The sequence below is a fragment of the Argiope bruennichi genome, chromosome 9 (genome assembly GCF_947563725.1).
Source record: "Argiope bruennichi chromosome 9, qqArgBrue1.1, whole genome shotgun sequence".
Classification (NCBI taxonomy): domain Eukaryota; kingdom Metazoa; phylum Arthropoda; class Arachnida; order Araneae; family Araneidae; genus Argiope; species Argiope bruennichi.
This window is the reverse complement of record NC_079159.1, coordinates 32,463,149-32,488,560: the sequence shown is the minus strand read 5'-3', so window position 1 is coordinate 32,488,560 and position 25,412 is coordinate 32,463,149. Positions and strand designations below refer to the sequence as shown.

General features: G+C 29.3%; 1 protein-coding gene across 1 annotated transcript; it reads right to left on the bottom strand.

Annotated features, from left to right (window-relative positions):
- LOC129985185 (uncharacterized) lies at positions 1–24,819 on the bottom strand. The gene is made up of 6 exons (XM_056095114.1): positions 24,798–24,819; positions 16,714–16,818; positions 10,926–11,034; positions 5,607–5,782; positions 3,934–4,084; positions 1–436 (listed from the first exon to the last, which is right to left on the bottom strand). The coding sequence occupies exons 2-6, from the start codon at positions 16,751–16,753 to the stop codon at positions 205–207; spliced, it is 708 nt and encodes a 235-aa protein (XP_055951089.1). The 5' UTR covers positions 16,754–16,818; positions 24,798–24,819; the 3' UTR covers positions 1–204.
- Positions 24,820–25,412: the final 593 nt, after the last annotated feature.

The window sequence follows — 25,412 nt, the reverse complement described above, 5'->3', positions numbered from 1 at the left end:
TTCAATTGAAAAAAAAATTTATAAAGAAATTAACGCTGTGATATATCACACATTATTTGGGAAATGCAGTTTAAAACCATGTTTTCTCTTTTGTTTATTTATGAATAATCTTTAATTAAGCATTTCTGGAAAGCTGAAAACATTTTATATTTTTATAAAGCAAAAAGAAATTTTCACAGTTGGATATTCAAAAGAATCCTTGTCCTAGTTCCTACCGAGTCTTTCAAATACAAACCGATAAAGCTCAGCTTTTTTGCCTACCAATCCCAAATGATCAAGAAATGATCGTTTTAAACTCAGAGGGTCTTCGATACGACATGCTGAACTATAAGAGGGATTGACTTTTTCATGAATATTCAGGAATGCTCTTCTCGCAGCTTCACTGCAAGTGTCCTCCAATTTTTCAGCCAAGCAAGCCAGTTCATACACTTCCTCCCTGCAAATTAGAAGAAAAACTGTCATCAGTAAATTGAGCAGCATGAAGTCAAAAACAACTTTTAAATACTTTCAGTGGAAAGAGGTGCCATACACGATGATACTTTTGTCTCAAAATCTACAATGATGTGCTACATAAGTCAGCAGGCAATTGTCACAGAACTGTCAACGACGAGCTACTCAAGTCAGCAGACAATTGCCACAGAACTGTCAACGACGAGGTACTCAAGTCAGCAGACAATTGCCACAGAATAGTCAACGACGTGTTATATAAGCCATCAAGAAATTGTTTCCGAAATAAACATGAAGTTTGAGATCCGCAGACTGAGATAGCTTGCTGGAGCACAGTCTTAAGTCGAAAATTAATTCATTTAGAAGTTAAGTCTTTTTACGATTTCTATAAATTATCGGATACTTTGTTAGATATCTCTGCGAATTAGAGTGGACTGTTTAGGCACGCTTAGCTGTGAATTTCTTACCACAAGTGTTTAAGAAAAGGATGTGCATATTGTGTTATTACTTAGTACGTCGAATGCACTATTACAATTACAATTGATTGAAGGTAATTTTTCCACCAATTTAAAATGAAATCAGCATTTTTAAAAATGATTTCAAATGTAACTTTAAATATATTTCCTTTCAAAACAGGTTTTTTAAAATGGAAAGTCTTCTTTTTTGGAAACAACATGTAAGTCTTGTTGTGACGATTTTTCAAAATGAATTTTAAATTGCAGAACAAGAGGATCTCGAAAGGGAAACATTTGAAAGGAATGACTTGTTTCTCACCAAAATTTCTGACGAGCTGTATTAGTGTTCAAATTTTACTCGAAAGTCAAGCAAAAAAACGTGAATTTGACTACAATACAAATTTTTGATAGAAAACTGCCTTGAATGAACTTTTGTTGCAACGTAAATCTCCATAACTTTTAGGGATAATTGACTCTTTCACTACCAACTCGATAGTATAAGTTCTATACTGGTGGGCCGAATTCTGCTTCAAAATACAGCACAGAATGCAAAACGATTTATCACTATGAATGTCCTCGCTTAACATTTTGCACCCATTGTTTGCAACAGATATTGGACCAAAATCGGCTCACAAGAATAATACTCACATGGCCTGATCGAGGGAGAAGGTTAAAAGGTGATTAGTATGAGTGAAAAATATTTCCTAAGCGTGAAGATCATCCGTTGAAGTGGATGGGCGCTAAATTCAGGATGTTCAATTCAATTTGAAGTAGGTGCAATTCAGCAGTTTGTTCGGTTCAAACGATCTTAGCTTTTTAGAAATATTTTAATATACCTAGCTGAAACCAGTAGAAAAGCGCTTAAAGTATTGGTTAGCACTATTAATCAAATAACAATGAAAAAATATGATGTTATTTACAAAATGGCAGATGGAAATTCATTGTTAATGGAACAAAAGATTATTAAAATGAATCGAAGATTAAGGAATCAGAGTTCTACGTAAAAAGATCGATATTTTCAGCAGAAGAAACATTTCATGATAAGAGAAATCCATTTCTAAAATTAAATCGCATGACTTTACAGTTGCGTGACAATGGCAGATTGTTCATGTGGTTTGCAATGATACTACAGATTGTCTTTAATTCTCTTAGCTTCCCAACAAGATGGTCAGTGGACTCTAAAATTAAATGACGAATCAAGGATTACTTGTATCAAGCCAGATGTAATCATAACGTATCAAATTTCATTGATTTAAGTCGTTTCGGTCATTAGTTATCCCATTTACATACATGCGAAAGTACAAACACAGATGTTTAACCGTTTGACGAATTTCGTTAAAAGTTTAAGTATCTATATGGTAAATCTCTAGGTATCTATATGGTAAATAGATGGTAAATCTGTGTGCCAAATTTATCTACTCAGCCTTTTGTTATTATCGAGTTCCCTTATAATCAAACAACCAGAGAAGCAGAATTCCCGTGAATAAATTTTGTTTAAAATTTGGCAACAATCTACAAATTTAGTAGTAATTTCATATACTAAATTTCAGTCGTCTTATTCAAGACGTTTTTTGAAGTATAGTGTTTACAGACAGAGATAAATAATGACAAAATTCATAAATATTTTTTTAGGATCCGGTCTGAAATGTAGAGATTGATCAATCTCGAATTTGAATTTTTTTAACCATTATTATAATACTTCATATTTACTTTATATAAAAGGAAGTAAAAAGAAATTATCTTATTTCCAAAATATTATGTTAATAAATTTTTTTAATTATATATAATGCAAAGAATTAAACATGTTTCGGTAACATGTTTGTTCAAAGAATTAAAAGAAATTTTTCTCCCACTTTTAAAGTATATGTGTTTATATTTAAAAAAAGATATGCCTTGCTTTTTTTGTATGAAAAAGAAAGGCGCTGCCCTTGATATATATAAGTAAATGATAGATGTAGTGACGAGCGCCTGTTGGCGAGCGCCATCTGCTGGTTGTTAGACGGAGGGCAGATCAGACGGATCTGGAGGAGAGTAAAGACGTGTCAAACCAGACGGATCTGGACGAAAGTAAAGACGAGACGAGACGCGACGTATTCGACGAAATCTACCGAATGTTCAATTCTTTTATGTTAATGTATATATATCCTAAATGTCCTAAATGTAATTAAATGTACGCTCTAAAATAGTAGTGATTTCTGAGTCCTACAAATATGGGGGTTCGGCCGAGATATTAATGAAGACCGGCTCATAGACGAAAGAAGAGCCAAACAGGAGTGATTTTAATTTTTTTAGGACTAAATTATAGAAATAGGAAATGGGATATTCTACTTAAAATAAAAATAAATCTGCAAAAAATAATAAAAGAAAATAAGATATAATAAAAATTTAAAAATGTGATAACGGAAAAAAGTAAAAACAAAGATATCTTGAAACTTAATATTAAGCGGAATGAAATCAAAATGTTTTTGTAAATAATCCCATTGTTGGCATTCTTATTACACAAAACCAAATCAAAACCCTCCTAAGTTTAAAATTTTCTATTTGTTTTTATTTTAGAGTTTGCGACGCAACTTATTTTAACTTGGAATTTTTCAATCCAGTTTTGAATTGTGTTTATTTTAAGAAAAGGAATTTTTATATTAGATATTAATCTTTTTGATGTAGAAATCATTTGATCAATTTCAATCTACTTCATATGGAAATATTCTGATCAATTCCTGTCATATAAATGTAATTACCTTTAAGAAAGTGTCTTGCATTGCCCCAAAATAAACTAATTCGAAAACGAAAGTGGTTTTCCGAGTCATAACAATCATAATGGTTAAGTACAAAATTATATTTGAAACATTTAATGAATTAATAAACTGATTAAAATTGTATTTGTAACGAAAGCCACGTTTGTCTTTTTCAAAAATAACAAAATGGTCACCAATAATAATGTTGGTTAATTTTGTTAAACACTTCTAAAATAATAGGAGGTTTTAAATTTCTTATGTAAAAAACCGCGATCAAATTTGGCAGAAATACTTACAAACAGACCCGTTCTCCCGAAATAACACTTTCGTCTTCTGCTCCATGATATTTTCTTAAAAATGCCTCAGTTTCCGATTTAGCTTTTTCCCAACAAGCAGATTCAGCTTCATCAATCATACCTGCATAGCAATCAACATTGGCGAGATAATCTGCAACAGAAAAAAAATAAATGAAACATTTTTTTTATAAGTATCAGTTAATTATAGTTATAGTAATTATAGTTAAAGCCTTTGGATACATTTTCAAGCATTCATAGTTATTTAATTTAAGCATCAGAATTGCATAAAATCTTTTGCGAATGATGGGGATTCTGTAGAAGACTTGAAACATCTATTAGTTGTTGCCTTTCACTTTAAGAATATCTGGTGTACTTCGATAGCAAACACTAATCAATCTTTTACCATCATATTATTCATTAATTTTGAATAAGAAGCACTACATCTATAACGATGAAACATCTTTCATAAACAATCATAATTTTAGTGTTAGTAGCAAATTATTGTGACACTTTCTTACTTCTCGGCGTCTTTTACTGCTTAGTATATTGCAGTACGTTTTACTATGTATCCTAAAATAGATCTGGATTGAAAAATACTTTCATTATACATGAGGTTAGTGTTCAAACTAACGTGTGATGCAAGATAAATAAGCCGATTCTATTTTATATCACACATGGAACTATGTTTCTGCTCACAACTTTCTAAAACTTGCTTTTATCGCTAGACACATAATTTGGTGAAACTTGACCCTTTTTACACCAAAAGCTGATAACAGGGGTACAAAATGTGCCGAAATATGTAAATGTTGCAATACAGCTGATAATAATATCTTTGTCCTCTTTTGCCTGCAAATGTCTTTTACACTGTACATTCCCAAACATAAACTATTCACTTCGATTCTATGCGTCCTTGCATTAATGCAAAATATTTTAGTGCCATTCGTTATATGATGTGCACACACTTCTAAATATTCATCATAAGTTGCAAATACTATAACGTTACGGATTTGTAATATTATCTCCCTGCTTATTTCATCACAGGCAAAATAAGAGATTTTACAGATTGGTTATACAAGATTCTGAATGGATGTCCGATTAATAATTCTCCGGTTAAAAACTTTCTACCATTTAGCGATTTCGGCAACAAAGATGAAAGGCCGAGAACATTCGAGAATCTTGGCGATAGCTTCATTAGGACTGAAGTTACAGTATTTGCTTCAGATTTTCAATATCCTGTCACGGAAACAATAAAAAGCGGAGCTGAGTAGAGAAGAGTCAAAGTAGTCCAGTCGAGAGACAGTAATTAAATAAATAATACTTACGAGTTCCCTTAATACACTTCATGCTGTTGCTATAGTTTAGGAGCGATTTGTAGCTTGTATGTTGCTAATATCTACAAGTAATCCTTCGTGTACGCTTGGACCGTGTTTTGCTATTGTGTAATTGTAATTTCCTGTAGAATCAAGTTTCGATATTTCTTACTGCTCATGTTGGAATCAGCAGATTGATACTACGCAACAACAGTTACATTCTAGTTTTGTTTTATGTTTTGATGCAAGCAAATTTGTATCTCTGTCACTGATAAGTTTGCTCGTCCGTTTTTCAATGAGTAGATTTTTTGTGTGTTTAATCATATGGATATCATAGTATAAACATTTATCTTGATAACTTACCTCTGCGTAAAGTTGAATGTTCATCACATATTTCAACAGCGATATTTCTTGCATTCCAAAGTGACCCTGCAAGGATTTTACCGAATTCCTCCAGAGATTCTATGAATTCTTCCACTTCTTTTCCAGTGCAATCCTTGATATTTTTGGCGAAACACTTAAAGTACTCCAAAGTTGATCTAAAAGGAAAGTGGAAGATCTTTTCATTTCTATGAATCAATAAATAATTTAAATATATATACAGGGTGTCCTAAAATGTAACACGCATTTATTTCACTAAATTTTACAAGTGGACATACACTTCCTGATACTAAGTTTCAATAAAAAATGTGGTGAGTTTCATGATAGTCCTTTAGGTCCCGTGGAATTCAATTTTCACCTCTTTTTCTGCTACAGGTCATTAAGGTTCTTTTTATTTCAGATGGTATTATAAACACATTAAGAATAAGATTATATTTTGATCAGCAAATTCTTCTTGGCAGGAAAGTACTGAGACATTTTTGTTCATTACAAAATAGAAGCTTTGAAAAAATAGTATGAGTATCGATCAGACTAATTTCACTATTCATTCCCTTTTACTTAAGCGAAATTCTAAAAATTTGAGTATATTAAAAAAATAATTTGAAAATCCGGAAAAATAAAATTTATTCCTGACTGAAATTTTGTTATCCTAGACTTCGGCAGCTCATTTTATAGATCTTGAATACCTACAACTTTTTGATTTAAGCTTTTCAACTTTTTTGATTAAGCAAGTGTTTTTTAAACATGAAAAACCGATGTTTTGATTTCTAACCCTCCTCCTTATCCTGAAACTTATCTGGGTGAAAACTTAATAGCCTATTTTGATAGTCCACTTTTAATTACCGAAGGACCACACCTCAATAACAGATTTCTGTTAAAAGTGTCAGAGTTAGGACAAAAGGATTTCTTTCCCTTTTTGCGGCTAGTTCAATCCTGTAGGGGAGGGGTAATTAGTTACCACATGGTTTAAATGGCAGATGTTATTTATTGTCCAATCTTTCGATTTTTAAGAGTATTTTTTTTTCGTGTTCAGGAAGACATTGATAATAACATGCATTGAAAATGTAGAAATTTTTTTTGAATATTTCATAAAACACTACATGAAATTTACATTACACGGATAAATTATCATCATGTTTATTTTGATATGAGTCTAATTTTTATAAATTAAGTGTTTTGGTCTGACATTTTATTAAAATTTCAATATAGTTATCAAAATATTATTTTAAGACGAACTGTGAAATTTCTCTAAATTAGGTTCGAACAAATTTGGTAGCTGTAGATCAAGTTGTTTAGACTGAGCAGCGCCAACACGCACAAATTCCCCTTTTATTATTATCAATATTTAATTTGATAAATTTGTAAAATAAAATCTGTAATCACAATCGTTTAAATTCGACTATTTCTCCTTGATTAAAAAAAACAAATATAAGCTAAACTGGGCTTTTGTTAAAAATAATTAGAGGCTCTGGGATCTGAACCATACTATGCAAGTCACAAACTTTCAGAATCCGTGAATGTATTTTCCCTTTAACGAAATATAAGCTAAACTTGACTTTTGTTAAAAATAATTAGAGGCTCTAGGATCTGAACCATACTATGCAAGTCACAAACTTTCAGAATCCGTGAATGTATTTTCCCTTTAACGAAATACACGCTTAAAAATGTTTCATTTTCATTTTTTTAATGTGTGCTCTTAAAAAATCATATAAACCGAATATACTATTTGGTCAATAAACGAAGAGGTCGTAAGAAGTTATCGCCCGAAGAAACTAAAACAGAAAAGGGAATCAACACGAAATGGCGTTATATATATATATATATATATATATATATATATATATATATATATATATATATATATATATATATATATATATATATATTGATTTTGAAATGGTCAAAAATTATCGCTTTTCTAAATGCTGTTGAGTGTGAAATATAAGTCATGTGAGAAATGAAGTTTTTCTGTCGGATTGATACCACGTGACTGAAAAAATATTTTCACATAACTTCAAATGTTCAGTACTAGATTACAATTTTTACTTATAAATTTTTTTATTTGTCCGACTCCCAAACTATTAATTGTACCATAAAATGTAGCATTACTTTATCATTTCATAAAATATTCAGTGATAATAAAATGTTGTTTTAACGTAATACGACTAATAATTTAATGATATGCCAATGTGGTTCTATCCAAAGCAAAATGCGTTTTCTTACACTGAATCCGTCTTCAAAAACAAAAGATATAATCAAAAGATACCATACTTCCATTCCAAGCGATCAATAACAGGAGAAAGAAAATATAAATATGCAATACGTGTTTTACAATAAGTATATATTCATACAACACGTATTTTACATTGTAATTCATCAATTAATGTTGAATATTTAATGAAAAAAGTTAACATAAATGAAACTTTTATTATAACTTTTGATTAAATCAGAAAATACAGCATTAAATAAGTGTTTAAGAATGGAACAATATTAGAAAATTAACTTATTCGCTTTGTTTAAAAAAAAGACGATCTATTAAAAATTTATATTCAATTTAAATTTTAAACAATAATTCTAAGCTAATTGAAATTTACGAGAAAAAAAATATTCCTGTATATCTTAAGAGAATCATTTATCTGTGCCAGCTGCCTTTGAATGTCCTTGAAGATGACAACTTAATCGAAAATGACTAGAAAAAGATGAAAGCAAATGGGGAAAAAATATATCAATAACTTTGTTATATTTCACAAATGTTCTTAATCACTGGAACATTCTACAAACTAAAAAATAAATTCTTTAAAAAAAATGACACACTGGCAGGTGTTTAACTGACAAACACCTGTTGAATATTTTCATCGATCATCTTTTTATACTTCTACTAACTTTTTTAATGCGTTGCAGATGTTTTCCAATGTATGAATGAAATAAGGGATGAAATGCATAGGGTAGCACAAATATTGTGAGAAAAATGCGATTTTTCTTGGGTATCGAAGTATCTTATCTTGAAAATTTTTTGTAAATTCTAGTTAATTTATTATCTTAATTCATAAAACGCTCATCTATTATATATAGAAATCTTTTTCATTACATATATGTCGCTCAACTATAATCAAGAGAGAAGAGGGGCGGGGGTTACTATTCTATATATTTTAAAACCCACATAAATTGAACGGTAAAGTTTAGATTTCAATTTTCATAAAATTTACCAATTTTATTTTATGAGAGCAGTGCAAATATGTTTTCATTTTAGAATATTATAATATTTATCTTTATTATTTATTTAGAATATTATAATATAATCCTGCATTAGTTGCAATTCATCGGTTGGATTTAATATCGTAGTATGTTAAAGTCTTATGAAAAGTTAACCAAAGTTTAAAACGCTTTTTTTTTCAAGGCGTAAAAAATTATTTGATACTCTCGGTATCAAAAGACACTATGATATCATACTATGAGATCAATTACTATGTTACATATATGATTTGATACTGTAAGATCAAGTACCCTGATATCTAATATATAAAAATCTCGTGTTACGGTGTTTGTGTTCGTACTCCTCCGAAACAGCTCCACCGATTTTTATGAAATTTTTTATGTATATTTGGTAGGTATGAGAATAGGTCGTAAAGTATATTTCATAACGCTGGGTAATTAAGGTGTTCCTATCCCGTCGTTCCACGTTCAACGTACGCTGATGAGATCAACGCTTGCTTGAAATCATCGCCACTGTGGCGTAATATTGAAAAAGTCCAACTAAAAATAAACACGCGCGTCCAAATGCTACAAAAAGTATCTGATGACCCATTCTCGGACCAATTGTTAGATATCTGCGATGGAAAAGTTGCTGTCTATGAAAATACTGGATGCATAAAATTGTCCACTCATTTCTACACTAACGTTGATTTCGAAAATGCTCCGATTGACCGCATATTTCCTGATGTACGCACACAATACATAAATCATGCGTGGCTGGCAGAAAGAGACATTTTGACAGCAAAAAATGTGGACGTCGGCGATTTAAACTTCAAGATACAGCAGTCGTTGCCAGGCGACGTGGTATCACAAATCGATTGATACAATTTGCGATAATAACGAAGCTTAAATTATCCAACAGAATTTTTGAACTCATCGGAGTAGCCAGGCATGACAACACACCTTCTACGACTGAAAGTTGGGTCTCCGGTTATTTTACTTCAGAATTTGAACCCACCATGGCTGTGCAATGACACGCGATTGGTCATTTAAATATTGATGATAAACGTTATCGAAGCCACCATTTTGAATGGCAAATTCCGAGCCGAAAATGTTTTGCTGCCACCAATTCCAATGATTCTCACGGACGTGCTAATTGAATTCAAATGCTTTCAGTTTCCTATTAGATTGGCACTCGCAATGACAATCAATATGTCGCAAGGCCAAACGGTATTTGTTTGCGGCTTAGATTTGGGCACACCATGTTTTTCACACGGATAATTATACGAGGCATGGACAAACCATCTCTCGCGTGGACAAACCGTCGAGCTTATTTGTGTTGGCTAAAGACGGACTGACAAAAAATATCGTACACTCAATTGCTCTTCGAAATGAATATTGATTTTCTTTATTTCATTTTTATACTTTAGGATAAATATATATATATATATATATATTACTTTTTTCACTTTACGTTTAACTTTTAAAGGATCAAATAGTGTATTTGTTCGTTACGTTAATGAAAAAAACTGTATTGAGAAAATGAATGGTTGGTGTTTTATTTTTTTATCGGCGATCATCGCCTTCAGCGCTCCATTCCTCTTTCTGTCATAGATGCCATCCCCACACACTTACAATGCATTCGTTATTTTTTAATTAACAACCAAAATATTCACTAGAAATAATTTATGTGGCAGAACAACGTTTGCCGGGTCAGCTAGTATATATATAATTTGATATTATGAGATCAAATATTATGTAGATATTTGATACTGTGATACCAAAAAGATTTGATACTATCAGTAAAAATGTATGATATTTCTGTTGCGTAGCAAACAAAAAGAAAAAAAAATCTAAACGACTAGAAAAAAATCTAAATGAATTGACTACAGCAAGAATATTATTTGTTATAAAACAATTTATCCATGATGAACTCTTTGGAAACATTCAAATATTCCTTTATTTCAGTTACATTCGAAATTTTGTTATTGCTATATTGGTAAGTTATTGTTTGAAAAATTTACATTGCATTGAGTATATTGTTATTAGATTCTTCAGCTAAAGGATGGTAAAATTAGTCGTAAAAATAAAATAATGGATAAAACTTACGGACATAAACGATTCAGGTCGGCTTCATTTGGTCTGTAATTTATCTTTTCCCACTCTTGCAGAATTGCATCATCGCATTCCTTTCCATCGCATTCAGATGCGGTAGAACCTAAAAGGAAAATACATAATACTAATTTAAATAATTTTAATTACAAATTTTTGACCACCGCTTGATTATTCTCATGAGACTAATGATAAAGCTTACAGCATACTTATTGTAGTAACTTATTTAATTATATGAGAGCTCTATCAGGATAGTTATAAACATATATATAATCATCTATTATATAAATATTTAGAGGCAAAAAAAGGATCAAGGGAAACTATTTAACCATTTAAAGCCAAGCAATTTTCCTTCAGTGAAAAAACTTAACTCCTAAAAAGAAATTCAAATACTCTAAGAAAAAAAATTGAAAAGAAAAACAAGCAGAAATGTTCTACTCTTATACTTCATTCTCTGAATCAGAAGAGGGGCCGCGGTGGCTTGTTGATAAGGTCTCACCTTCAGAACTGGAGGGGTTCAGGTTCGAGACCCGACTCCACCAAAGAAACGCAGTGTAAGTGAATTTGGTGCCCGTCAAGAACAAACGTCCTCCCACTAGTGTGGTGAAGCTTGGAGATTAGGGTGCCAACTCAGGTGTCGTCCTTATCATCTGATCGCAGTTCAAAAAAGGTCACGAGTCTCCTCCCAAAATAGCCATAGTGTTGCTTTAAAACGGGACGTTAATCTAATAAAATTACACTTCTCAGATTCAGAAACCCTCGGCGCTTTTGCGCATGCATTAGAAGACGTCTATTTTGTCAAAAAAGGGATGGGGGTTAGATGAAGGGAAGAAATGTTTATAATTAGGAATTGACTAAATTCAGATTATTCGTGGAAATGGGAGACACTACTTTCTGTGAACCACCTCTTAGTTAAGTGCAATCGTCGAAAAGTGCTAGTTTCGAGATCCTGAAACGAATAGTAACTATGTTTTTATATACAACTTGGTTTTTGAATAAATCTTAGTACTATTGTACAGAAAATAGCGTAAGCATTTTCGACCTTTCTTGGTGTTATATCTTGATCAAGACCGTCAAATACGAGAGTAGCATACCAAATAATTCTTTTATTTACAGCCTCTTTTATTTTATTATTTATACGTACGAAAAACCACTTCTTCTCATCTAAGTTAATATTTATAAAAATCATATAACAGTTCAATCATGAAATAGTTCCTCGATCAAATTGGAGAATAAGTCACTAAAAAAACAACTAACACAATGTTAGTTCTAAAGAACTATTCCAGGGCCGCTCCAGAAATACGGAGGACCTTAACACAGAAATCTGAATCACACGGAGCTTCTCAAAAATCAGGAACAACTTTTTCGTCCTCCGAATTCTAATTCGAAGCCTTTTTTACCTATTTTCTCAAAAAAAAACCCGCCTTTTATTTCCATCAGATATCCGCCTTCAGTTTTTCCATTGGTGAACTTTAATTCTTTATTGTCCAATAACTGCTCAGCAATGCTTCCTGAATGATCTCAATTCTATTGAGGGAGTGTTTGTTAAGGATCCATCTTTGTGGCCGACGGCCTCTTGAGGGTATATTAATTATCAACTCGCAGCTAACATCGGCTGAAGTGCACTTGGGTCCCACACTTACTGACAACGGTGCTGGTGATTGATTGTTTCATAATGAGTTAAGGAGTCTATAAGGGAAACCAAGTTTAGCATCTGGATGTGTTGGCGTTCTTCTCCCTTAAAGACATGATGGATCTATTTGAAACGATGGGACACACAATTATGTTTCCACACCTGGATAGCAAAAACTAACCAAACATTTTCTTAGGGATTTTCTTAGGGAAAAGGATCTACATCTGGCGGTTCGTATGCACTTAACAATTTGTGGGTAAACGGGTGACGTTACATCTGGTCGAAATGCTAATCACCATGTGAGTAGAAAGGGGAACCTTTTACAATATACTCTTATTACTCATTCTCAGATTCAGAAATTCTCCGCGCTTTTGCGCATGCGCCAGATGACCTTTATTTCATCTAAAAAGGGGTGAAAGATTAGATGAAGGGAGAAAAGGATTATAAGAAGGAATAGAGTGAATTCAGATTATTTGCGGAAATAAGGGGCACATTTTTCTGTGCACCACCCCTTAATGAAGTACAATCTTCGAAAAATGCTAATCTAGGGACCCTGAAACGAATAGTAATTTATGTTTATTTATATAATACTTTGTTTTTTGAACAAATCTTAGTACTATTGTGAAGGAAATAACGTATGCATTTTCACCTTGTCCCTCAAGGGATTAAGTTTACAATTTATTTAATTAAATTCAATTTATTTATAATTATTATTCGTTTATTTATTTTCAATTTAAATACAATTTATTTTATTAATGTTCTACGCTATAATTTCAGGGCCGCACTTTGCTTGTCGTGCTTTGAATCTACATTGGAGTTTAAAATTAGATATATATTTAAAATATCCTTGTTAACAGAATATTTATCATGTCTGGCAGGATTCAGACGATAATATTAAATTGTTGTGGTTTTTCTGCTATAGAATTAACTTTTGAACAAAACGAAAATTTTAAATAATAGTATGAAAATTAAAAGCTTTTGAATGAATATTGCATTATAGTAAAAAACTACTGTCAACAAAAAAACTGTAACAAAATTACTGTCTAGTTTGTAGAAATTTTGTGCAATTATATTCTCATAGAGAGAGACGGGAAGATATAAACTTACAAATTACAGATTTTATCCAATATAAACAGAATTCTACAGTTTTGGTGTAAAGGTGTCACTCAACACCTATTTATTTAAAGTGCTAAGATTTAAGAACAGTGTCCTTTTTTTTTTACATTGGATTGAAATAGTATGCCTAATACTCGCAAAATTATCGTCTTGGATGGATATAAGCGATAACAACGAACGGTTTTTAGAGTTGTTATAGAAGTTATGAATTATATCTTTAAGCTGTTTCTAATTTTAAATTATTGCGGAGCAACTAGAGACATTCACAATATATGGTAGAGTTTTTGGATTAAGTAGGTTGTAAAACATGAGAACTCATGAAAATCTTGCATCCAAATATTTCGATAATTAGAAGGCTTTCTCAGACTATACTTCATACACGAACAAATAGTTTTTAACTAATTTATTTAAGTGACAACAAATATCGTGAATTAATTGTAATTCTCGTCATATTATTACGGTTTGAAATTATGATGTAAATCTACAAACAGAAATATTGTATTTAAATGCAATGTTACTTCGAAAGTGAACTTAAGTAATACCAACTAAAATTTAATTATAATTAGATTCTGGAAGGTTTGAAAATTTTATATTATTAAGGTTCGAAATGAGGTCAATCTTCCAACGGAAATGTAATTTTTAAATGGAATATTACTTTGAGGCAGAGTTTAAAAATTTCCTAACTAAAATTACGTTATAGTAATTCTGGTAAAGTTTGAAAATCTCAAAAGATGAGGAAATATATCAGATTTTAGTTTATTATTAATGTCCAATGTTTATTTATACCAATTTCAATCCATTATAGATATTGTATCTTTATTTTCTAATTAATTTTGTATGCGTTTTACGACAAAATGCGTTCTTAACTCCTATTTTCAAAACATTTTCAAGAAGTTAAAAAAAAAAAAGTTGCAATTTTTACAATGGCAACAATATTTTTAAAGATTGTTACACAGTTCTAAATCACATCTATATTTATCTATTTCAACAATAAATAATATCGCAGGTTGGTTAAGTATAATGATAATGTATTTTTCATTCAGCATTAATTTGCCCCAAAATATGACATTTCTCAAAATGATCAATGATAATATGCTCTCAATTATACACAGAAAACTACTTAAATAAAATATATAAAATAAATACAATTTGTGAAAGTGTATGTAATGCTACAGTGGCAGTATATTCGATGCCTGACGAAATACACATTTCTTCACGTATTTGAAAAACTGGGTAGAATTTTAAAAAGTATTACTCAAAGTTATAAAGAAAATTTCTGTTTTAAGTATAAAATCCCATTATACGGCATATTAACTCTCAAATGTTGTAATATGCCATCATATTTACACATCAGGTAATTAAATTAAAATACGTTCAATCATATTAACTACTTTAAATGCATTGTATTCATATTTTGACAATTTAAATTCGGTAAATTGATAAGTTCTGAAGCTGTGACTTAAATTGCCATTCATTATAATATTTTTTATGAAAAAAACTGATGCACAGGAAATGCGTTAATATTTCACTAAAAAATTCCATTTTTTTTTCGGAGCGAATTTTTTTAAAGTAATGCAGATGCTTTGGATAGGCCTAGAAGTGCATAAAAAGGATCAAAAGTTAAAAGAATTTTTAAACATTTCTTTTGTAGTTGTTGATATTTATAATTTTAAAATATTAAATGGGCTGGAGAGCAATTAAATATATTTTAAGGATAAAAATGTATCATTTTTGTTGCATAGTAAACAAAAGCTAAAAAAAAACTTAAAAAAAGGAAAATAGAAACAATTTTATTTAATTGAATAATAACAAATATCTAAATAATGAAGAAATACATTTTAAATCCTAGAAAGCGTTTACATAAGTTGAAATTATTCGTCTTGAAGGTATTCTATTTTTATCCCATAATTTATAAGTGATTTTTAATCAAATCTATAGAATAATGCTTATTTATATGTCCCTTTATTCGAATTATTCAAATTTACAATTTTTCATTGATTTTCATGAAACTTTACTCTTCAAGAAGAAGAAGCAAAACTTCAAAGGTGAATTAAATTATATTCATTAAAATTTGAGAAAGTTTTCGATGTTTTCAGACCGTATCATTTGATAATATTAACACACCCAAACGACTCTAGAAATATCTTTAGATTTAAACTCCTTTTCATTGAAACAATTTCCGTACATTTTATTCTTTAAATTTAATCCTTAATAAGTTTCCTCGTTATTTTAAAATTCAGTATAATTTCAACATTTTATCTATTCAATTCTGTACGCCCTTATTAAAATTAAGATAAAAACAATCTCTTTGAATCTTCACTAGGAAAAAGGATTTAGTCTTCCACTTTTATTTTGATATATTATATATATATATATATATATATATATATATATATTATGCATGCATATTATAGTAGACAGAAGATTCAATTAAATTCAAATTTTTCACTGTATAAAATAAAAGTTGTAATTTTGTCAAGATATAAATGATTTAATATTGGCAGTGATATAATATTTAAAAAAACGCTGGTAGCCAAAATTATAGTATTAATATATAAAAAATACATACACCACCTCTTAATAACAATTATTTCAATTTTCAACAGTCTGAAAAAGGGAAAAAAAAATTTTCGCAAGTCGTAACGAATATCTGATTTTTTTTTTATCGCCCATGAAACACGGTCTCATATACTTATCAGGTATAAAAATAAATCAAAATTATTCGTTATTTGTTGTAAAGAAATTTCTTTGTCATCGTACAGGAAAATTAAAATTGATGGTGTTATGTTATTTTTATAATTCAAAGCGTTTTTATGCAAACTTGTTGCTTGTAATTTATTGTATATGATAAACATATGTTTTGCAGTGAAATACATTGAATCTCTATTTTATATAAAAAAAAATTAAACAATTTATCGCTAAAAGTAATTGCATTATATACTTTAAAATATTATTTTAAAATTTATTTTAATGTATCTCATGAAAAAACATTTTATTTATTTAAAATAATTTATAGTAAAGAAATAGATTTTATACCTCCGATCATCAAGCATAGAAGGAAAATCAAAGCCACCATTTCGTATATAAAATCTGAGTCTGCTTTCGGTCACAAACAACTGAATTGTTGAATTTCCCAAGAACCTGCAAATTATAACAAAGTATTTGCTTTTACATTCAAAGTAATCAAGATTAAATTTTAATTAGCGGAAACTAGTAACGACTGCAGTTAAGGAAGTCCGTTGCAGAAAAAACAAACTATTTTATCTATATTATTTATTATAGTTTTTGTTCAAATAAATTAACATCCGGATTCGATACAATGTCAAGGTTAATTTGTGAAGAACATCGTACTTGCACGTCGTGGCTTCTTGGCGAAGGCAATATGGCTACACTTTCTAATAAACTGCATAAAATCATATCGAAATATGGTTGACGATTGGTTGGTCGATCTGGATTTTTATGGCACAAGAGCCAGAATTGGCTAAGCCAAGACACATGGTATGAATATATACCACTCGATTAAATATTATGTTTCCTCTAAGCTAAAAAATTGATAAAAAATATTTTGTTAAAAGAAGCATTTATAAAAAAGGTACAAAGCTTTAAATAAGATAAAAGTTTATAACTAAAACAAATGTTTTTTTTTTTTTAAAAAAACAATATTTATATAAAATGAATAAAGTTAATGGCTTTTAAAAATTCGAGAATATTACGGTGAGTTTGTTCCCCAACTAGTTCACGCAAATCCAATAATGATGAATTAAAGAAATGAATACGATAAAAATTAAATTTGGGACATTCAATTAAAATATGTAAAACAGTAAGGTTAACTTTACAATCCGAGCACATCGGACCCTCTCGCCAAACAAAAGATATTTGTTTTGTGGGCGTAGTGGTTGGTTAGTGGGGTTTACGAGTTGGCGCTTGACCTTCAACCTGATATGAGTGCGAATGCTGAGATGGAAAAAAGTATGAAACGGATAGCGAGTGAAGAATACATAATAAGAATATAATAAATGCGATAGTACTGGACAAAATTTTTCCTGTATTATAATAAAAATAAATGAAAATATTTAGAACTCGCATGTTCCGTTAGAGATCATATCAAATTTTACTAAATATAAACTAGTTATTGTTGCCACCGTGTCGGGTAAATTCAGTTCTTTTCAGTAACAATCCGTTTTTAACAGCTGGATCAAATTAGTGTTAGTTTCAATTTGGTGATCATGAAGCTGACTAGGTGGAATTATATTCTGATTCGGACTACTTACTGATTAATCCGAATTCGAATATTATTTCAGGAAATTCATTTTTAATTCCCTTACTTTTTTAAATTTTTATTATCTAATTAACGCCTACCCTTTCGAGAAACTTCTGTGTTACTGATTCATTTGATAATTCACAGAATGCTTAAATTGATTATAATTTTTGGGTCGGATTGCAGAATCTTTCAAGGAATCAACTTCAATATTTGAAAAGCGATATTTAAATGCCCTTGTGACACATTCGTATGATAAAGGTACTTCTGGTGTATAACTGACCACCCCTCCACCACTGAATGTAGCAGTATCGGGAGGATTGTTGTGGCTGTATGATAAAGGTACTGTGGGTGAATGAGGTAAAATAGCTTGAATCAAGGATTTTTTTAGCTCGATTTGGTCATTGTCGTGACCTGCGCTGCTTACACAAAATTATATGCTGATTCGGATCATTCACGGATTGATCCGAATAGGTACAGCATTTCAGTAATTTAAGGTGTACGTACACACTTAAAGATTTTTTTTAAATTTTAACTTTAAAAATCCGGTTTTTTCACGGTAGGTTATTAATATATGTTTAAACTCATTTCAGTGAGAAAAAAACCATATTACACTCATTATTAATTAATTAAATAATATTTAATGAGCTAATTAGCATATTTTTTTGAAAAATGGTATCTTAAATTCTAATTTGTACAGACACACAATTCTATTTGGAAATGATGCCTAATATTAGTCTTCATGTTGTCTGCCTCAATCAAGTTATAAAAATATAGTTTTTTTAGCAATTTTTTCATCAACGATGAATAGAAAAAGCGAGATTTTTTCTGTCATTTGAACTTTTAAACAGCTATTAAAAATTTATTTCTCTAAATATAACTTTGATTGAGGCACAAAACATTCGCTATTTCATACAGATTTTTTTGATATATAAATAACTGTATTTGGTTCATTTCTTGTTGAGTTATGATTGTTTGAATGAACAATCCAACATAGTGGACCAACATAGTGGAAAAATATCATTCTTCATAAAATGAGTTTTAAAAACACCGTGACTAGAGTTTTCAATGAAAGCACCTCAAGAAAAATAATTATAACACGAGAAATATTTGGAATATTGGCAACATTTTGGTATCATTTGAAAGCTAAAGAATCAGAGAACATTATTAAGCAATAAAAACATATTCGATATTTTGAACGACTTTCGAAGTTTCAAATATGTATATACACCTTAAACAATATAAAAAGACGGATTTAATAAGCTCTAGTTGGTCAGTGTAATTATTTGTTCATTTACTGGAATGATTTGCTGATTGGGATACATGAAAAAGCTACAATGATTAACCAGCAAATAAGCAATATCGTAATCAACAATGATTAACTGCAATGTTTTGCACATTCGGATCATTAACTGACAGGTGTTTTCTTTTCCTTATTGACGGCATTTAATATATATAAGCTAATGCTAGATAGGCATGTAGTTTAGTTGCAGAGAGAAGTTTGCTAGTAGGAACGTGTGTTCCCCTTTTTGTTTATTATTGTGCAAGATATCTCAGAATATTAATGTCATTAATTGATTGTCGTCCTCGTCTTCTGATTACGATTTAAAATTACGAACCCTGGCTCGAAATAACCTGTTCCAAAATTAGATGTAAATTTACTGAAGGAAACTTAAACCATGGTAAGTAATTTCTGGAAATTTCAAAATTTTAAGACATACAATAGATATCTACCTTTTTTTATGTATTGAAGATTTTATGCAAAATCACTTCAGTTTGATTTTCTCTGATCACATCAATTCTTGCATTCCCCTTGGTACAGTTTCTTAATAGGCTGTTTTCGGTTTTTAAGCCTTTGCTATTTGTACATACATTTTGTACAATATTTGATTTTATATTTTAGAAGTATTCATTTCTAATTGATTTTATTTCATTCCTGACTAATTTTTCAGATTGTTTTAAGACATAGTAATATGGTGGTGATATTTTTTATTAGGTTGTTTTAAGACATAGTAATATGGTGGTGATATTTTTTATTAGGTTGTTTTAAAAGACATTGTTATATAGTGGTGATATTTTTTATTAGGTTGTTTTCAAAGACATAGTTATATAGTGGTGATATTTTTTTATTAGGTTGTTTTAAAAGACATAGTTATATAGTAATGATGCCGGCGTCCTGGCGTAGGGGTAGCGCGTCTTCCCCGTGATCTGGCCGTGCCGGGTTCGAATACCGGTTCGGGCATAGTTGTTCTTCATCTGTGTTCTATCTGTGAGCTGTGTGAATGTGCCTCCAGCCCCTGTAAAAAGGGGTTGTGCAAGCGAATGTGTGAGTTTCATCTTCATATGAGCTAGAAGTCAGACTTCTGCCCTCTGGTGCTCAGGGGTCTTTACCCACACGACATTATTATCATATAGTGGTGATATTTTTTATTAGGTTGTTTTAAGACAGTTATATAGTGGTGATATTACTTTTAAATCTCGTTATATAGTGGTGATATTACTTTTAAATCTCGTTATATAGTGATGATATTACTTTAATCATGCAAGTATAAATCTCAATAATATTCATCTTTTCCATAGCTATAAATTATCCATGTTACGAATATAAAATGAAGTTTATTTTTCATTCAGTGCCGATTCATCTCAATGCACCAAAATTAACAACTTTGTTGCTGAAATTGGAAATAGTTTTTTTAAAACACTACAACTTAAGAAATTTAAAAAAAAAATAATTACTGTTAACGGCACACAGAAAGTTACCAACGAACTCTACCAGCTAGTTCACAAAAAAAGAAACAGCGAAAGCCATTACCATTATTGAAGAAATAGATATTTCTACGCGTTTTAGAATTATAAAATGTATTCCTCAATATTAAAAAGAAAACATATAAGTATAAAATTTCATTATACAACGTATTAATTCATACATGTTGTAAAATACCAATATATTTTCTCATCAGGTGTAGAAACTAAATTCTTCTTTGACGTATTAATTACTTTTAAACACATTGTATTTATATCTTGACTATTTAATTCGGCGTATTGATAAATTCTAAAACTTTAGTTGTACTGTCAATTTAAATTATAATTGACAACAACTTTCATGAAAACACTTCTGCAGTGAAAGAATTCAAGAAATACTTTTTTAAATAGCTATCTTTCGATCCATACTTTTTATAATGTAATGCAGATGCTTTGGTTAAATCTAGTAGCTGACAAAAGACATCGTTTGCCATTATTTCCTAAAACAGAAAACGATGTTTTTAAATATATTAATATTTGACTAGCAATTAATAATATGTGAGGCAAAGTGGGTTTAAATTCTATGAAATAGATCCTTGGACTTATATGGCATGCACATACTTCTTGAATAATAAGTATTAATTTTAATAACATGTCAATTGAAACTTTGAAGCATTTTCTTCGTAATTTTCAAGTATATTATTGCATGAAACTACTTTTGCGTCACTTTAAAATTAAAAAATATATAGCCATTTAAAAAAATGCTAATTTTATTTCCATATATTTGTTAACTTTTTATTATTAAAAAAAAAGATTTTAAGTATATTTTATAGCGACATCTTTCATTGTTTTTTCTCTTCAAAGTTTTTATTCACTCGTATGTGTCACGTTCCAGCAACATAACAATTAAAAGAAAAAGTTTAAAAATGAAATAAAGATAGTTGCATAAAATATTAAAATAAAACTCTAATACATAAAATGGTTTATAATATTTGTCCGAAACATTGTTTAAAATTTTGAATGAAGTATATTCAAATATACGACACATTTCTTTAAAATTTTTGTTTCTAAGAAACGCATTTCAATTTTCTGTTCAGTTTTTTTGCCGGGAAAAAAACCCCTTACTTCTGTTAAAAGATAAGTTTTAATGTTTTTTTTTTATGCGTCTTAAATTTCATTTACACTACTTAGTATTTTTTCATAGCAAAAAAAAAATGGCATATAAGTCAAAACAAACGAATTTTCTTTGTTACCTGTATTAGGTAAAAGAAAAAAAAATCTTTAAATTCGATTGGAAAAATTTTATACACGTAAAAAAAAAGTTATATTATATTAATTATTTTCTTATCTTGTTGAAAAATTGATTTCTTTTTTACAAAGGAACAATTCTTTTATAAACCGGATATTCATTCGCGGTCCAATATTGAATTTTTAAGCCATGAAAGACTTTGTATTTTTTTATTACAAAAACGCTTTAACTGAGGTAAAGAATTATATTGTTTGGATCAATAAATGTGCTACATTTTTTTTTATATTTTGAAAGAGTCTCGAATCATATTATTCGTATTTAGTGTAATATTCCCGATGAATTTAGGTTTAAAAACTGTGTAAGAATATTTAAACATAAATATTTTAAATGATTTTACATCATTTCATATTACGCCAAAATAAGATGTACCAGTCAATAAATACCCTTCTTCCAAGTGACGACTGATTGCCTTAAAATAATAATAATCAATGCCAATCTTTCACAGTAGTTTAAATAATTAATATAAAACAATAAATTATCGATAAAATTTTACTATAAAGGGCAAAACATTCCATGTAGTCTGTTTAAAAATATAAACTAAAAAAGAAAATTGCTAAGGCTTTTCAAAGTAGAATTTATTGACAGAAATAATATAAATCATAATTCTTTAGTTCTTTTTGTAAGTATATATATATATTCATCAAATGGTTTAGTAATAGGTATTGAGGTACAATTTGAGGAAAATAATATGAAAAATGTAACTATCCAATTCCTTATTTAATTCTTTTTTTTAAATGTGCTATTTATTATCAACTTGGTATTCGTGTATTTTTACTGGAAGTATCGGAAATACCCAACATTTGAGCCTACTCGATGTTTCAGATGCTGCTAGATAAGGATTAGAATAATATAATTATCTATAGAATAATCTATGCTACAAATCTATACTAATCTATTAATAATCTATAGAACTATATTATATTATATAAAAAATTTATTCAATTCACTAGAGAATAACCCATGGGACATGTTTTCAGGAAAAAAAATTAATCACAATTTTTATAGTGTATCAAAATAAATATTCTTAAGTACATATTATTGTATTAGCTATTTAGAGGTATATTATTTGAGAATATATGGCCAAATAAATAGAAAGTTATTTAAAGACTTGTATTTAAAGATTATTATTTAAATGATTTAAGTAGTATATTTCAAAACTTAGAAACCTTTTTATAACTATTATACCCATTCATCAAGTAAATATTATTTGCTTTTGAGTTAAATCTGAATAGTGGTTATCAATGAAATCTGTACTATATAGAAGAAAATGCATGCATTTATCTGTTGACTACAACATGTCATTCTAAGCGTTGAATGGTAGAGATATGAAATTCACATATGACATTCTACGATATATTTTTTAATCAAGTGTGTTATTTCCAAAAAAGTAATTAATTTTGAAATTGTGTGATAAAAAAATAAAAAAATAAAGATAATTTCTATCGTATGTTGCCAAGAATTTTTGGAAATATCGATTGCTTAGAAATTATTTTCCGACTTTCTTAAGAAAGAATTAATTATCCTTACAATAATACGAATTTCATTATAGAACACTTTCTCTTTCTAATTTTAATAAGCCCTACAAAATTTAATGGAAGTGAAATTTGTAACAATCACATTCAACACTAATTTATTATTACAACAAAAGCTTTATTAATTAGACTATTGTTTTTTTTTTAACTTTTAATGATAAGAAACAACTTTTTTTTAACATTCTCCAAGAGAATTTTTTGCATTCGCTTACTTTTTTGTTGCATAACATTTTATTATTCAAGTGAAAATAGCGAATAAAGTAATTTGATTATTATACGCTGTTTCGAGTTGAATTTTCATAATATTTTTGAACGATTCCAATTGGGCATAATTAATAGAGTGAAGTGTATTTATTCTGTCTTACCGAGATAAAAAAACAAACATAGAATTTCATTTAGATTATGGTAAAAATCCTTACAAAATAATGATTTTTAAAAATTTATCATAATTTTTTAAAATAATTAATTTTTATAAATACCAAAATGGAAAAAAGGTATTTAATCTTGCATATCTTGCCAAAATAAATTAAAAACAATCATGCTAGAGCATGCTTAAGAAAAACAGATAATTAAAAGCACATGAATTACATGTAGTCGAAAGAGGTGAAAAGATAAAGAATTAAACTGTTGAAGAAACTAAAAAGATATTTCTTTTATTTAAAAAAACGACCTAATTAATATTGTATTTTCTTATTCTTCTGGAAATAGTTATTTTATAATTGCACCCCTCTCCAAATAAAGGGGCAGATTTAATCCTACAACTTTAGTCACAATGTGTGAAAGCAATCGAGGAACAAGTAAACCAGGGAGTAAAATTTTCAATACTATAAATCGGTGAGAATTTTTTAAAAAAATTGAGGAATGAACGAATAAAACTGCTGAAGATTATAAACAACATTTTGACTACCGATTATGAGCAATTACAAGACGAAATCTAAGAAGTGACTGCTACAGTAGCTAAATAATGGTATTTTGGTATGATAGTTACGAGCAATTTCTATGTAAAATAATGCGACTTGTGAAGAAAGGGCAGTCGAGTATTGAATTGTTTATGAACTTTTAATTCTAGAACTACCTAAACTAAAGAGTAGTGAAAGTAAAAGATTTAACGCAATTTACCTGTAAATGAAATTAGAATTTGAGATTAAACATTTTAAATAAACTTGTTAAAATATGGTGAAAGAAATTCATTATAATCAATAAAGATTTGACTTAAACCGAACCCATATGCAGCCAAACAATATAGCTAGAATTAATGAGCTTAAAGATATATACATACTGTAGCTGTCAAACAGCGTCAACAATTCCAGTTTTCAAAAGACTTCAAGTAGAAAGTGAAAAATTCTAGATTTATAATAAAGAAAATGTCTGAACTCTTTCTCACCAGAAACGAACATGTGGATGCGATAACGGATAACAGATGCAAATTCATAAAATAAAAATGCAAATGCGAATTTAGATAAGAAGAATGAATAATTCATTATAGGTTACGAATTTATTTTTCTTGCAATAAAATCTTGAAAACTGAAATATGCAATTTTGCATGTTTAACAATGATATATCTTCTTCATAAGGATGAACGTACCTAAAAGAAAACGTTTTATGCTCATAATTTATTAATAAAGAAATTCTTTTGGTCCGCATATAAATAAACAAATATTCCTTTTTATAAATATAAGTTTTTAAAACTACGAATAAAATTTATTGTTTCGTATTGTTAAAAATACTATTTTAAAAAGAATTTTATTGTACGCCAGAAATTTATATTAAAAAAATATTTTTTACTTTTTGTACAAAATATATCTTTATAACAAAGTTGAGTATGTGTATTTTGGCATTTTACAGGCCAGCACATTTGACCTAGAGCTATCAAATTTGGCACATATATATTATG